This window comes from Ascaphus truei, chromosome 3 (genome assembly GCF_040206685.1).
Source record: "Ascaphus truei isolate aAscTru1 chromosome 3, aAscTru1.hap1, whole genome shotgun sequence".
In the NCBI taxonomy this organism is placed as follows: Eukaryota; Metazoa; Chordata; class Amphibia; order Anura; family Ascaphidae; genus Ascaphus; species Ascaphus truei.
In genome coordinates, this window is record NC_134485.1 from 74,300,319 (window position 1) to 74,318,137 (window position 17,819).

Sequence of the window (17,819 nt, forward strand, 5' to 3'; positions counted from 1 at the left end):
CATATATCCTGTTTGGCTAACCATCTATTTGTCTGACATATAGAGGTGGATTTTTACACTATGTATTGTACTCCTTCTCTTCTCTGTCTTTCAGGCTATTCAGAATATGTTGGGAATTCCTCAGCGTACGCCATTGTTGATGCTGCCAATATCTCCCTTGTTCCTGTATTTATGTTCCCTTTTTTTGTCAACTAGAGATTGTATGCACAGTACTTGGGACTTTGAGGGTGTTATGTTAGAGCATATAATCACTGTATGATATCAGCCATTATCACTGTCTATAGAGGGAACATAGAGTGTGCAGCCAGAATAGATCCTATATGTGCGCGCGCATGCGCATGAGTTACACACATGGGGACGCTCCAAAACTGATCGGCTTCTTGATGCATTTTAACATCCTGAGGCCTCGGCCAAGCTTCTTGCTGGCGTGCGGAGGCGCGCTGAGGCTCAGGGAAAGCGGGTGCTTTCCCTGGCCTTAGACAGTGCGCCGTCCGGGGGTGTGTCGGGGGCGGGCCAGTGACGTCACGGAGCTGGTTCGCCCTCATTGGGCGAACCGCTCACGTGACCGGCCCTGCGCTCCGGCAAGCGGGAACATTTAAAATTTTCCTAAGACCTACGCTTCCGCAAGCACGCAGAAGCGTAGGCGAGCCCCTACTAAAGCCGCTCTAATTGCGGCTGTAGGGGCTCAGTGCCAAGCGGAAGCGCGCTTCAGCGCGCCTCCACCAGCAAGCAGTAACCCTGGACGAGGCCTGACACAGGAAGGGATTAGTTAAGTGTTGGGCCAGAGCTGAGCAGTGATAGGTGTATTTCGAGGTAAGGCTATTACAGACTTTGTAGGTGCCAGTGCCACGCTAGACGTTTCACTTAAAAAATTCATTTATAGAGGGGTATAATTATATTTACTTCCCTTCCATCCATTCCTCGTTTAATGTAAGATAAGATCTTGTTTGCCTTTGCAGCTACTGCATGACTTTGGGCACTATTTCTGTGCCTGCTGTCTACAAGCACTCCTAAATCCTTCTCCATCAAGGATTCTCATAATGTATACCCATTTAATTTGTATACAATTGTATATTTATAACCAATAGGTAATCTGTTTGCCCTTTTTTTCTCTCTTACCCTTTGTGTTTCTTTCCCTCTGCAATGTGCATTTCTCTCTCTCTCTATCCGTGGTACCCCCTCCCATGCCGATGCCAAAGCAAAATGGCAGTTTTAAATGAAGGAAGTGCCACAGGAGCGCTAGTTCTTGAGGCGTTCCTTGTTGAGCCGGAGCACATATCAAAATGAGGTTTTGCCTCATTTTGGTTCAGGCCTAGGCACACAGGACCGAACCGTGTTTCATATTAATCACAACTGCTTAGAAGTTAGTAAAAGCCAAACTCGTCCATCTCTACATTTTTATCCTCGACTATTGTGAACCAGATTAAAAATACAGCCTAGATTAAAACCTAAAAATGGGTGTTCTGGCCCAGGCTCACTGTAGCTAATGAGTAGGATCAGGCAGTTAAACTCATCCTCTTTAAATGCACACAGAGTCCTTCTATTTTCTGTAACTTTATTGGCGGGGGTATACAAGAAACATACTGTAGAATAACTTGAAGGCAACATTTGTGAGAGAAAGGTAAAAAAGCAATGCCTTGTTCTGGGAAAAAGTGAGAAGTGTTATTACTCACAGGGTTGCTGGTTCCAAAAGGAAGCATGCTTGTACAAGAAGGAAATAAAGTCAGGGCTGTACCAACTTGCAGGGGGAGGAGGGGCAGCCCAACTCACAGAGGAGCATAGGTGAGTTGCCAATGCAACCGGCTGAGAAGCCAGGGAAGGGAGTAACAACAGTACACTGAGGAGTGATAGCAACCTCAGAACGCGGAAAAGACCAAACAGGTTCCAGGACAATGGCATAAACATTGGTTTGTAATATTGTATACATGAATGAAACCCTCGCATCGTGCAGGTCATGAGCAACTTACGCTTTGATTTGCTGTCCGTCTCCATTTTCAACGCCTCCTGGGAAATTATAGTTGGATGTATTTTCTTCCCCATCACCTGAAATAATTAAACAAAATAAATTCACTTATATTTTTCCATATGGGAAAGAAAAACATTGTTTTGTTTCAACGTTCTTCTTTGCTGTACTCAATTTACTGTAAAGCAACATAAAATATTAAACGCATAATTTCAGAACTAAATTAAAAGAATTGTACATTTCTTATAATTACAAGTATGTTAATGCCAATTATTGTTCTGAAACTCTTATTAGGTAATTCCATAAACATTTCTTCAGTTTATATCATTTAGAATTAAGTAAAAAGGATCAGATGGAAATATTGCAGTGTTGCATATTTTTTTGAGTTTTTCAATTGAATTGAAGCCATTGAGAGAACAGCACAAGACGCAGAGCTCACAGCGTGTTCTGATTTTCCCTCAGGTCTGTGAGTGATGCACTTTTAACTTGAACAGAAGAGAATTTTCTGTTTTGTTCAGCGTAGCAAGGGATGAGGTCAAGGCCATGTGATTGCTATACTAGCGATGACTTTGGTGTCAAAATGTCTACTGCACTTTAGCCATGGACATTTAGAGACTTATTCTATATCAGCCAAAGAGGCTGACTTAAATGGGGAATTTTGACCAAAAACACCCTGATCGGCTGCTTTGTCTGATATACAACAAGCCGCTTGAGTCGGACAGCACAAGAAGATATATTGGCATCATATCCAAATGCACTTCTGAGAAATAAGTCCTTTCTGATAACTCAATGTACACGGAGAACATTCCTCCTTGATTGTCTGCAATAGTCAATGGCCATGTTTACTTCTCAAAAATTGCCGGGATATTGAAGTTTAATATTTTCTGAACTGGGTACTCCAATTCATCTAGCAGTACGGTAGTCTCGCTCTAGAACAGGGGTGTGCAAACTTCCTAATCTGTGCCCTCCCTGCATGATTTCCTCAGGTGTCGCGCCCACCTGCAGCGTCAAACGACGCCGCTAGGTCACGTGACACACGCCACGTAACTCGCCCCGTCATTTCTCATTTGACACCACGTCTCCATGGTAATGCTGTGACCCCCAAAAAAGTCTTACGCCCCCCAGTTTGCACAACGCTGCTCTAGAAAATCACTTGGTTTGGGTACGTTAAAACAGAAAATGTGATTATTATGGGAATAGCTGAAAATGTATCACTTAAAAATAAATTTTTTGCAACCTGATTCTTTTCTCTGTACTGTGTGATCTTTATATAAGCTACTATAAACGTAACAGTACCTCAGTGGGTGTATCTAGGGTCTATTGAGAACCATCCTGCTTCAGCATTTATATTGTGAAATTCTGCAGAACTCCAACCCTCTCTAATAGCGCGTCTGAAATGAGATGCATTGTAAGGAATCTCAACCCACTCTAATAGCACATCTGAGATTAGATGCATTGTAAGGAACCCCAACCCTCTCTAATAGCGCGTCCTTAGATCAGATGCATTGTAAGGAACCCCAACCCTCTCTATTAGAGCGTCTTCTTCTGTATTTGGTACAATTTTCAAATGACCGGAACGCTTTAGGGATCATTATCATATAATGACAGCAACCCTCAAATTATTTACAGTACAGCCAAAGTAATAATGTACTGTAGACAAATGAAGAAAAAAAGCATGTAGTATGTAGCCATGTATCCCCTTGGTTACTAATCTGCCCTACCCAACACGTAAGCCCTGGTACCAGCGCAGGCAGTGTTAGGTTCATATTTATGCCCTTGCTGCTGCTGCAGCAGTAAACAACTCCCTTGAGTGACAGGGGGGTGGGCCTAAGGCCGGTGTACTGTCCTATCAGTGGCTCAGACCTAGGACCCTCCCCTGGGTACAAAAGGTGCTGCAGATCCAAATTTAGAGAGTTCTCCTTCCTCAGGGTAGAGAGAGATCCCTCCCTCAGGGAAGTGGGACCAACTACCCCATACTCCACCACTGAGTATGGGAGTCAGGGATAGACCTTTGGGACCTCAGGCCCTGGGGGTTGAGTCCAGGGACCAGAAGAAAAGGTATTGTTGATGTGTACGGCTGTACTCAATAAGGACCAGTTGCTGCTTTTATACTCTTGCCTGTTTATCAGGGGGAGTGCAAGATGCACCCAGCACTGATGGGGCCTGCTGGGAATGGAGACGCTGCACCCAGAATGAGATGAGAGCTCTATATCCAAAAGCCTGTCCTCTCTTCCCTACTACCATCGGCGGACACTCAGCAATCCTGTAAGCCTCACAGGTACAGCACAACGAGAGTACAGGCAACAATGAAAACTCCCAGAGGGTGGGGGAACACGTGTTACAAGTACATTATATACTTTCTCTTAAATAGCCCCATTATACATTTAATATGATTGTACTGTACTTATGTACTGATTATGTACCTTGCTAAACTGTTTTCTTGAGGTACTAATAACAGGTGATGTCACTCAGGACAGTGGCGTGCATTTGCGGCGGAGAGAGGGTCTTGTTTCGACTGTTTCACACACAGGCTATATTTGTGTTTAGCCCTGGTTCACAAATTATCACCATGTGTACCTGACAAAGGAGCTCAGGCCCCCGAAACGTTGTGCTATCTGTTTCTCTCCAATTAACAGCACAAGAGTAATTATTATTATTATTTTAAGTATCATTCCTTTTCTTATAGCATAAATTCTCTTAAACCTTCTCAAAATCCAATAAGTATTGCCCCCTTATATACAGGTTTAAGTGCTGATAAAGCGCAGAACCAATACCTTCTGCAAGCACTTTAATGTGAGAGACCTGTAACGTATTGCGGGCCTCTCTGGCACTAAACAGATGAATGGCATTTTCACTAATGCCTCTCCTTTCAATTAACCCCTTCAATGCCATATAGATGTACATTGGTCCCCTGGGGGCCCTTATGACAAACACTATGTCATTGGGTTTCGCACATTTTTCACTATCAGCGATCCACATGGGTGCAAACCTCAAACTAAACGGAAGCGGGGATCGTGATCGTGTGTGCCGAATGGGCGGTGGACACAGAGGTGGCAGGACTCTCCGGCACTGAAGGTGTTAAAGACACGGAGTTATTCTGCCATAATACTCCCGGTTACTTGCACGATAAGGGTCGTGTTTTCACATCTGTGCACACACTCACATGCTGTGTATGTTGGAAAGTCTGATTGTTTTGCAAGACTACAGAGACACACCGCTGACCGTTTTTATGACTGTCAAACGAGATTACTGTAGCTTTCAAAATATCATCCATAGAAAGCAGCACACTGGGATAATTCGTAGCCTATTTTGTACACTAGCTACAATAAGCCATTTGTTTCTATAAGAAACATTTCCATTCCAGTCACATCTAGCTATAGGGTGATCACAAAAGGAAATCTCACCACTGATATAATTAACTAAACTGTATCGTTTTTTGCTATCCTGAATGGTTGCAATTATTTTTGACCAGTGTAATTCATTTTAAACTGCTTGTGCTGCTTTAATACATTGCCAATAATTTGGCATGTTATTCTGTCTCCTTGTAATTAACCCTTTAAAATGTCCCTCAGAGTTGCTTTCCAGTTGATTTGGAATTTTCATGGCTCTCAAAATTGGCAAGAAAGTGAATTAAGCATTGACAACATCATGAAAGGAAGCAAGTTCTTGGAAGTGAAGCTTGTATTTTGAAGCATAACCAACGGTATTACAGGGAAGATATGTGCTGTATTTTTACCAGGTTAATCAGTTCCAATTTTGAATAAGTCAATTCCAAGTTTCCCATAATTAAATGGGAATTTAGCAATGCTTTATGAGCCAAAAGTAGCAGTGACTGATTCCTTACGATTGGGAATACGACCAACTTATCCATCAAAAGGTTTCTAAAGCAGATACAACTTTTTAATTTTAACCACTGGAAAATGACACCGGCAGATCTGTGATCACAGGCAGATCACTGATTCTCTTTCTCACTGATTCTCTTTCTCACTGATTCTCTTTCTCACTGATTCTCTTTCTCACTGATTCTCTTTCTGTCTCAGCGATATTTAGTGTCAGTGGTCCTATAGGAGTCTACAGTATGTACTAAGCCGGTGTCGGCGTCATGACGTCACGTTGCCATAGCAATGTGATGTCATGACGCCGCGTTGCCATGGCGACGCGTGTGGAGTCAAGGTGAGTAAAGGTGAGTAAAGGTTTACAGAGGCCCTGCAGCTCCCCCGGCACTTAATTTAAGTGCATTCGGGAAGCGTGAGGGGCCTGTGTAAATCGCGCACCCCCCCGCAGACAGTTTCGTGCCCCCCCGCAGGCAGTTTCGTGCCCCCCCTTGGGGTCGCGCCCCCCAGTTCGTGCACCGCTGTACTAAGCGTTACAAATAGAATGGTTGGCATATGTTTGACCCACACAAATCACAACTTATATTGCGCTCGTGTGCACCCGCCTATTACACTAACTAACTTTTTACTCTCTGTGTGCGCTTTAAGCATCAAAAATGTATGTAACCAAATATGTTAGCGCACACAAATGGGATGTGTATGACACACATACAGTATATAAATATATACTTAAATAAAGGATCTGCGCTAGAAAATATATTTTAACCTGCGTCAAAATTGTCCGCTAAGTTGTACCTGACGTGAATACTAAAAAGTCTATTTACTATGTTAGCTCAGTATAAAGTTGCTATGTATCAATGAAAACTGTATGAGACACAGCATAGATGTTCCATTATATAGGTTAATAAAATGTATTATTTTCACAGTATGGCTATTCTAGATAATATTACACTGATAATTGATAGTTACTAATACTACCGTAGTTATGTCATGTTTTAATTTCAATTAGGTATTCAACATGAACAATGAACCAAGCGTCATATATACGATGTCACACAGCATTCATACAGATGTAGCCAGATTTACTATCCTCGCTGACGCGGTTTTCTCTGTGGCTGCAGCTCTGGTGGCCCAGGAGCATTACCTATGCGGGGATTCATACTTCTGAATGCGACCCCGTAGCATTAATCTTTTGGGGCCATCTGCAGGGAGAGAAAACCAATACTCCCCTTTCAGAGGAGCTGTGCAGCAGTCTGCAGCCGTGTCCCCGCAGCGCAGGTAAGATGCAGGGCTGTATTTCCTTCCCCCTGGATGAAGTAGATGCCCTTATATACTCTGCATCAGGGATGTGCAAACATTGTGTTTGCGCCCCCCCTGCCTACTCTCCTCCCCCCCCCCCCACCCCCCTCTTAATTTTCCTCTGGCATTGGCGGCGTTACTTGACGTCACAACACCGTGTGATGTCACAACGCCATGGCAACACATTGCCATTTGACCCCGTGGCATCATTTGACTGTGTTTTGTCAGGGTGACGTGTCGCCACAAGCCGCCGAAGGTAAGAAACATACAGAGGCCTCACGCGCTCCCTCTGCATTTTATTTAAATGTTTTGGGAACAGCGCGGGACCTCTGTAAGCACCGCGCCCCCCTCCAGAAAATGTTGCGCCCCCCCGTTTGCGCACCCCTGCTCTACATCATGAGGGGATGCTATATGGCCATATTTGGACATCTACATCATCAAGGGGCATGAAGGGGTTAACCCCCGTAACCGGCGCTCCAGAATATAAGGTGGAAATTAGTGATGGCAAAGTCCATAATAACAATCCAGGTAGGCATAAATCCCCCAGAGCCATATCTTAAAGGTGTGGAAAATAAACACAGGTGGGGGGTGAATATAGCTGAGGAAGGGAGATAATCGGAACACCCACAAGTGAAGTGAGAGACCGGAGAGTATTCAACCTATAAGCTCCGCAACCCCCACTATTCCTGCTAACACACACTGGCTCCGGAACATCAGCAAGGTTAAGGGCAGGTCCATACAGCCTTCGCCCGCACGGAGGCGGCCGCGTCCGTGACATCACCCGCGTGAAGTGGGTGCGTTTTCCGGACATGGCAGACGCGCCATCTGACCTGCCCAAGAAATCAGTTTCAACAGATTCCTCGCTCAACGCGCACCCCCTCCTGCTGCCGCGCGTGCCCGCAGTCTATGGGCACGATCAATGCCTTAAGGCAATGTGACCACGCCGCGCGGATGCCTCAGCGCCATCTGCAGCAGAATGGACTTAGCCTAAATATTTAGCTGCTCAGACGCTGAGGTAAGGGAAAACAGCCAGGATCCCGGTTTGTATGAAAGGCGTGCTCCTGCCTAAAATGTAGTATTCAGATGTGAAGGGAGGAAGGTGATGCACAGCTCAGAAGGAACAGAAGGAACCAAAACCGCAATCAATGAAAAACGATCTTTATTAAGCAAAAACGAATAGACACGTCTATAGCACCTCTGACGCGTTTCGTACCTGACGGGGTACTTTGTCAAAGAGTAAGGAACCATACATCTACTGATCTTTAAGTACCCTCCTCTGTTCTCCAATAGGACCTATTGCAACATAATGGCTGCTTCATAAAAAAAATGTCACACAGAGTTTTTTTTGTTTTTTTTAATGCTACAAGTATTTTCTCATAGTACAGAAATGATTTATGTAAAATAAAAACACACATGTAGGATATTGCTTGGACTGCAGCTTTAACATATGCATTTATAGGCTGACCCAAATTGTCATTGATTCAGTCGGTAAAAGGAAGTGCAAACAATCACATTGTAATGATTTTGATAATGATTACAGACTGTGAAGCCAGACACCCTGGTTCAAGTTGCTCCTTGTGATCTTGGAAAGCATTTGCGTTTGCTCCCAGATCAAATAAAATGGTTGAGCTACAGTTTGAAGCAATACAGTATGTCTCCAAATGATGTGGCTTGTTTGGGCTGGCATGGCTTCCGCATGGTTTGCATTTTTTTAATATGACAATGATCTGGGTGATATTGATTTTATATTGATTTTATATTTCAAGTGGATTCACTCAACAGCAGAAGCCCTTTTTCTGCTCTCCTCCAAAGTGCAATTATTGTAATAAATAGGCCAGTTGCAGGTGAAAACTATTTTGTGAGCCTTAAAGAGGCAATCCAAGCAATATCCACGTGTTTTTTTAATATATTATTTTTGCAGAGATTAGCTTGACCATACATGGTATCTTGTTTTCGATTTTAGACTCTATTAGTCATTGTAATTATAGTATTTATTATAGTGGGACATTGATAACAACATACTTCACTGTGTTGCACACAGCACTTCACATGTTCATTATTTATTTGGTTTGTGTATGTTTGCTGTGTGTGCCATGCGTTCTCATGCTGGAACAGGTCCTGTTGAGTGTAGTTTCAAACAAATAACAACATACATCATACTAAGCTTTATTGTGCCTGTATATCATAGTTTCCTGTAACACCTCCATTTGTTAGGTGCCTTTTGACATTGAGTTTAGGCATCTTTTACTAGAACCTTATATATGTCCCTTAAGGCTATGTCTGTATATGGGTGCCCTTATGCACTTAGTGGGGAAAGCTAAAGGATAGCACAGACCCTGCGCTGTATTGCAGTTTGCCTAATGAGCTGAACGGAGAGGTTCGCGCATGCGCGAACCGCCGCTATAGAGGCCAATAAGCACCATTCGGGCCACCGTAGCAAGAGTAATATGTAAGATCACTAGATACATCATGGCGGTGCGTTCCAGCAGTACACTGCGGGTCACGGCTTGATGAGTCCGCGCATGCGCGAATGTGCCTGCGGGCGGATCATGGAGGCCACCATAGTTTCACAGGATGTTTCATGTTAACCAGTCCAAGATGGCGATGCATTCCAGCATTTGCATGCGTGTCACAGCGGCGCGGTTTCGCGGGCAATGTTGCCCCTACACGGGTGAGTTCATTTTAATTTTGATTTGTTTGGGTATATAAGGGGGTGGATTAGCATTCACTTATTGCACGTCCCTGAGGAAGGTCACGTTGAGTGGACCGAAACGTTGGAGGTGGTGCCATGTTACTTTGAATACAACTTCATTGGAACTACTGGACTGTGTGCTGTCTCGTTTTTTCCGGACTCCAATCTGGTAAAATCTACTTTTTACATGTGCATATGGGGCTAGCATCAGCATCTTACTTATGTTTACAGTGTGCCAACTGAGATGATTTTTTCATATATATATATATATATATATATATATATATATATATATATATATCTGTCCTGTGGGATTAGATAATACTTACTGCATTTTATTTTTCATTATTCAATTTTTAATGCCATATTAATGAGTTTTAATACACTGAGCAACCTTTGATTTCTATAGCAGGCTTTAGCCCACCTCCCCAGCAGTGCAAGATTTTTGTAACACTTTCCTGCTTGTGATAATTTGTTGCCAATATTCCCAGCAGTTCGAGCTGCAAACTGTAACAATATATAATGTTACCTAAGTAATATAAGGATACATTGTAGCTGCTGAGTTACACTGACTGAAGGATCGATTGACAAATTCAAAGTATAAACAAAACAATTCATATATACTTCTCAGAGTTATTCTTGTGGGGGATCTCGGAGGAGATCCCACCAACTTTTTTTTGGGACGCAAAATGTTTCTTTCGCCGCACTATTCATTCAAATGTAGAAGTCGGATGATTTAAATCATTTCTATCTCTTTATTTCCAGAAATCTTATCCAGACACACGTTTCGGGGGATCCCCCTTCAATGCTCAAAACGTTGTGCGTCTGGATAAGATTTCTGTAAATAAAAAGACGGAAATGATTTCAATCTTCTGACATACATTTGAATGAATAGTAGAATTGTTTTGGTGTTCTGGGATTTACTTTAGATGGAGGAGGTGAGATCCCAGCCATTCTCTCAAGCCAGTATCAGCATATGATCTAGAACTACAATCAATGAAATGAGTAAAAATACATATTTCACCTTTTATAAAGGGATAAAGAAACGACATTTGAGATAATGAGATTATTAGGAATTGGGATTGAACATTCTTCATTAATGAAGTCTGGATTTTTTTTATTGTCATTTAGATTAAATGAGTGTAAATTCACTCTTATTTAATTATGGTTCCAGCCTCCACGTTTACACCATTGCCTATTTATTTAAAACAAAAATCAATCATGCCAGTCTGCTATATTAACACTTTAGATTGGGCACTGTCATTAGTTTGATTTGGTGTTAGGAGAATTTTCCCTTTTAATGAGCTTTTTGTCCACATGCATTAACTTCAATATATATATATATATATAAGCAGTGCAAACGAACCAGCTTCTCATACAGTTTATCACCGTATAGTAATTTCCCTTATGCATGTCCCTTTGACTTAACTTTGTAAGGGATTCACGCTATGGGGTTATTTAATTAAACTGCGAGTGCCAATCAGGGCAGTATTGCATGGAAACTCCCACTAAGCTTCCATGTAACAATGCCCTGATCTGCAGTCGCAGTGTAATTATTTTTCTACTTTACGCAACTTTGTGTTTGTATGTACAGTTCTTTAAAAATAATTATCATTATTCTAATAGTACTGAAGTCTTAAGATGATTACTATAGCATGTAGAGGATATGGATGCAATAAGCAGGAACAAAAATTAGTTAAACAGAAAGGATACTTGTATCTGTTAAAATAGTTAAAGGCTGCAGCCGCTTAGGCAGTAATATGTCGAGAGGTGGTAAGTAACTGCAGTTCCTCAATTTGCTATAATGTCACTACATGTGTTGAGCAAGACAAAAACAGAGGGCCCTTCACCTCTCCCTCCCACCCTTTTTACTGATTGGGTCTCTGATATGGAGGGGCTGGAGAAGCTTGGAGGAAACACTTCATGAACATAAAACTGCTTTATCAGGGTCCCAATTTAAAGAAAACTCTATTGATATTCAAACAAACCAAAATAGGTAAATGTTTGTGTAATAAAAATGGGGGGGGGGGGGGGGGAATAGTAAGTATTTTAATCAAACTGGTACTTCAGGGGTTAACGTTAGGTAGAAATTATGTTACAAATACAATAACTGTTTTTATGACAGGTCAAGACCATTCATGGGTCTGTGCTGATCTACAAAGAGGACTATCGCTGATGCCCACTAAAAGTGTAATATGTATAGTTTAGAAGGCTGTGGACGAGAGCCAGATCTTGGGCTGTCAGCCTCAAAGAAATCCTTAGATTCTTGAAATAACCCCTGCGTATCATAGGTCACCACTAAGCTGGAGGGCTCCATTAAAAATAAGATATCATGGGATGCCAGCTACATTCTGAAGACTAAAGTATGGATATTTGTAATTGTTTCAAGGAGACAGATGCAATAAGGCCAAACACTTCAGGTTTAGATGCTGGCAAGGGACAGATATCCATTTGTCGCTCAAACTTAGTAGCAAGTCAGTCAAAATCAGTATTGTTACATTCAGCAAACCCGCCTGAACCAATTGATTTGACTCACGCCTAAGTCAGAGGTGCGCAAACTGGGGGGCGCACCCCGCAGGGGGGGCAGATTTGTCTAGGGGGGGTGCGGGCAGTTGCAGATGTCCCGCACTCTTCCCCCAGGCATTTAAATTAAATGCCGGGGATCGCGTGAAGCCTCTGCAACAAGAAAACTTACCGTGATTCAGACACTTGTGACCCGTCTCCATGGCAATGCGGCATCAAATGACACCATGGGGTCATGTGATGTGACGTCACAGGCATCAAATGACGTCCCGTGACCCTGGAGCGTCATTTGACACACCAGTAAGGTAGGAGGGGGGGGGGGCGCGAGCTCGGAGCAGCCAAGACAGGGGGGCATAGCAGTAAAAGTTTGCGCTCCCCTGGTCTAAGTATTTGGGAAATTAAGTTATGAGTGTGTTTCTTTATTCAGTCAGACGTTTAGGCATCGCAAAAGCTAAGTTTATTTCTTTTAAGTCATAAAACTGTCAGCCAGAGCTGATTTACAACAGGGGTGGGCTTATGTTGTTTCAATAGGGAAAGAAAATTGTACTCAAGTCTCACCAAGGTAATACAGTATGAAAATCAGAATTCCACAGAGGTGTGTCTGGGATTAGACAGGTGAATGTTCATCTTTCTATATCAGTGACCTCTCTGGGAAGAACTTATGACGTGTGGTAACGTATATATGGAATTCTGCTAGGTTTATCCTTTTATTTTAAGAAACTGGTCTGCATTTATTGTAACTATGTTCTTGTAATAATATTTTTCTGTAATATAAGCGCTGTATTTTTATATATATTAAAACAAAACATAAATAAGTGCTTTGGGCTCTGTATGAACTGTTTGCACACTTTGTATAGAGTAAAGTACATTTCCAGACACATTCTGTTACAACAGAAGTGTGTGTATAGTGCATAGTTTTTCTATAATAAACAAGGACCTTACTAAGACTCTGCAAATTTCATATTTGATATTTTTTGGGGTGGCAGTGGATAGATATGATTGCATTTAAGTAAGGGGTAAATATGAACTAATTGAAAGTACCTTGCGCAGGAGAAAGGTGAGGCAGAAAGTTGGCTGTATATATTAACCTTGGTTGCATAGATAAGTCACATGCTCACAAGGGTGTTGTTTGTGACAGATGGTATATTTGGACGGATTGAGGGGAGATATTGTTTATTTGTGGGACCTTTGCGAAAGGGTGAAAAAGCTGTGTTATTAACCTTTGTCCCATATGCAGGTCACATGCTCACAGGTGTGCCGTACGTCAGGGCTGTACAAACTGGGGTGCACGACCCCCGGAGGGGGCGTGGGATTTTCACAGGGGGGGGGGGGGCGGCGTTTACAGAGGCCCCGCGCTTCCCCGAAGGCATTTACATTAAATGCCGGGAGACCGCGGGAGACCTCTGTAAATTCCCTTACCTTGGCTTCCAGCGACGCGTCTCCATGGCAACCTGGTGGCAATTGATGCCGCAGGTCATGTTACATCGCATTGCCATGGCAAGGTGGCGTTACATGACCCCTGCGGTGTCATTTGATGCCGGAGACGAGCAGGGTGGGGTAGAGGGTGGGCGGCGCGAGCAAGCACGATGGCGCAGACTGAAAAGTTTGTGCACCCCTGCTGTACATGACAGTTTGCTTCATGGATCATTATTGTTTTAGGGAAGCAAAATTACGTGGCTTACAATGCTTTTGTCAGCTTAGTCTAACTGCTCATTGTAAGAGACGTGTTCAGAGGTACGCAATGGAGACTGTTTAAAGGTGACATTAAAATAAGGCTTTATTGCGCCTGTTGCTTTAAACACAACAAACATATAAATCGGCAAACAAAATCCGCTCCACTCTGGAGTATATATACACTTGTGATCCAGTTCTCTTTAACTGTGTCGTGACCTGGCTAGGGTCGTTGCTTTAGTGTTGTTTCAGGGTCTGGGCACTGATTACTCTCACCACAGTTGAGTCTCATATCTCTGGTTAAGCATACAGGTGGTTCTACGTACCAACCTGTCTTATTTTGCAAGACACTTATTTTGGTGCCTTTGCCATCTAAATTATTGATCCAGAACATCACACTACATGTTCATATGTTAGGATCATAGCGTTTAATACTCGTTTTACTCCCCATTATTTTAAAGTGGTTTATTAAAATTTGTTTTAATTTCTTCACATATCACACAATAGATGTTCTGAGTACCCAATCTAGGTTTCTTTTCTCTGTCTGTTGTTTAGTATTTTATTAATTGCATGCTGTACTACACAAACAGGAACGCGAGTTATATGTTTTCCATTATACCTTCATTGGGAAGGCAGCCGAAGCAGTGAGTTCCCATTGGGGGGATATTACGGCCAATCCGGTGAGCCCAGTGACGTCACAAGTGTCTCGAGGTACTAACAACTAGAGACTAACCTTAGTGGGCAGAGGGATTGAAGCGGAGAGGCGCTCTGAGCGCACGTCATCACTTCCGGTACACGGAGGGAGCTAATACATCTACCGTTTCCAGTATACCCCAGATTGACATCAGAAGTTGCAGCTGGGACCTTGCTGCTATCGGTTGGCGTTTGAGTATTAACTCGTACATGCTTTTGTTCCTGCTGTGTATGTGAGTGTGCATCTTTTATCACGATCCAGTTCCATATACATTTTGTAATCATACTACACTATGAGTGCGCATGTTTTTTGCTTGTCTTTTCTATAGATATCTCGGAGGGAGTGGTGTTCCCCTTTTTTCAGGCTGCAGAGACTCTGTTGGACAGTGTTGTGGGCCTGGACTTTGTTTTGTATTGTATATTTTTATATAATTTTTTATTGGATATTTCATTGGTTTTTTATTGTTATATTTTTATGCTTATTTGCACTTGTGTCCTAAACACCATTGGTCTCAAAGGTATTAGATTCACAGATCATCTATTTGGTTTCACTCGTGTAGGTTAGATATTGCGGAGCGCCACTTCCTTTTTTCATGTGTGTGTGTGTGTGTGTGTGTGTGTGTGTGTGTGTGTGTGTGTGTGTGTGTGTGTATGTATGTATATATATATATATATATATGTATATATATATATATATATATATATGTGGGGTTGCAGACCTGCCTAAGACATGCAAATGAGCATACAGTTGTATTTGCATATATATATATATATATATATATATATATATATATATATATATATATAATTCATACGTTACCGTTCCGAGGTCTGGTAATCAAGAGACAGCACTCTGTTTATAATTCTTCAACTCAAGTGTATTAGTGAAGACAGTGAAATATCAAAACCAACGTTTCGGTCCTCCAAAACGGGATCTTCCTCAGGGTGATGCAACAACACTTGACGAATTATAAACAGAATGCTGTCTCTTCATTACCAGACCTCGGAACGGTAACGTATGAACATATTACTAATATGGGACATGCCCCTACAGCTTACCAGCACCTACAGGAGTACCAACTGTTCTATTTGAAAATAAATAAATATATATATATATATATATATATATATATATATATATATATATATATATACACCCTTTGATTACCTTTATTGAAAACTAAATACCTAAGCTGCCGGTTGATCAATCAGCAAATATCCAGCTTCCAGGGCTTCACTAAATGCAGCCCTTCAGTTTCAATCAATCCTTCAGTCTGTGTAACTCAGCAGTTACAATGTATCCTGATATTACTAAAGTAACATTATCTATTGTTCTAACTTGCATCTGAAACTGCTGGGAACATTGGCAGCAAATGATCACAAACAGAAAGGTGTTGAAAATATCTTGCACTGCTGGGCAGGTGGGCTAAGACCTGCTATTGAAATCAAAGGATGCTCAGTATATTAAAAATCAATTAAAAACGGTATTAAGAGTTCAATAATAAAAAAATGTACCAAGTATTATCTAATATTACAGAACGGATTTATGTAAAAAAAACAAAAAAAAAACACAAGGATAGTGCATACTGTACATTGCTCCTTTAAAAGACTGTGCAAAAGTTATTTTGGTTATAAATACAGTTACTTGAGTACTAGGACACATCTTCCTTTTTTCTATAACTTATGTCAATAGTAAGTTTGTGAGAGAGACAGTTTTCCATTTATTTAAAAATCCCTTATTTCCCGACGATTGAATACTGTTTCCTTACAAAGATCATCAAAACGACCTACTGTAGTCCTAACTGATACAAGAAGATAAACTCTTCCGGGCCAGTGGAGGTAGAAGGGACTAGGGCTTGAAGCAGAAACCCACAACTCAATGTTTATTTTATTGTTTTCAAATGCTGAACAGGTTAAAACTTTCCACGCTATTCTCATAGCTCCAGAGAAATGTACCCGTATATTTGCTGCTTATTTTTTTTTTCTCCTTTAACAAAAATCTATATTTAGGATAGATTGTAGGGAAGACAGGTGAGAGGCAGGAGGACCGGACCGTAGACGGTTACAATAGTCGAGACAGGAGAGAATAAGGACAGAGGAAAGATCGTATCTTTGCAATGTTATGGAGGCAGAAACGACAGGTTTTAGCTACATTGTGAATGTGAGAGGAGAATGTGAGGGAGGATTAAAATGTAGCCCCTATGCAACGTGCTTGTGATACTGGGTGTATAATAGTACTGCCAACAGTAACGTAGAAGGGGAAAGTAGGGCCAGGCTTGGGAGAAAGTATGAGGAGCTCCGTCTTGGACATGTAAAGTTTGAATCAGTGGAGGGCCATCCAGGTTAATATAGCAGAAAGGCATTCAGAGACATTGGTCTGTACAGCAGGTGTAAGGTCAGGGATTGAAAGGTAAATGTGTGTGTCATCAGCATAGAGGTGATATTTGAACCCTAGAGTTGTGATAAGGGAGAGAGTGTAAAGAGAAGAGGTCCCAGTACACCCACAGGGAGATCGACAGAGGAGGAGGTGTTAGCAAACGAGACACTGAAAGTACAATGGGAGAGGTAAGAGGAAATCCAGGTTAGAGCTCTATTACGCATACCAAGAGTATGGAGGATGTGATGAAGAAGGGGGTGGTCCACAGAAGCAAAGGCTGCAAATATGGCAAATATGAAGATATTATCGGACATTGAGGCGTCCTGTTGAGGGATACAGACATATTAAAAAAAAAAAAAAAAATTATATGTATGCATATCATTTCTCAGGAAGGCTTCTGAGCTGAGAATGGAGCATTTCAGCACCGAGAACCTACCAGAAAAGATTGCGGGGGGATACAATGGAGGCGGGGCTGAGGGAGAGGGCAGATATACTGCTTTAATACAACTACAAATTAACTAAGGAACTAGAAAGTTACAGGCGAACTTGCAGTTCCTCTGATATCAGGAATAGATGCAAGTGCTTTAACTGAACAGGAACCGATTCTAAACTAAAAAAGCTTGCACTTCAGGCAAAAGGTTACTCTCTAAAAGTAAAAAAGTGACAATTATATATATATATATATATATATATATATATATATATATTGAACTCCGCTCAACCCACCTCAGGGAGACCACAGTATCAATAAAACACAATGAAAATCAC

The 17,819-nt window shown here is 41.9% G+C and overlaps 1 protein-coding gene across 2 annotated transcripts in view; it reads right to left on the minus strand.

The window, feature by feature from the left end:
- Positions 1 to 17,819, minus strand: part of SH3KBP1 (SH3 domain containing kinase binding protein 1) — a 122,204-nt gene that overhangs the window by 90,926 nt on the left and 13,459 nt on the right. For both annotated transcript variants that reach the window (XR_012800428.1, XM_075594305.1), the window contains exon 2: positions 1,968 to 2,043. Coding sequence is in view for 1 of the 2 variants with exons in the window: in XM_075594305.1 (XP_075450420.1) it covers positions 1,968 to 2,043 (76 nt within the window). In the remaining variant the exon portion in view is untranslated. The remainder of the gene's footprint in view (positions 1 to 1,967; positions 2,044 to 17,819) is intronic.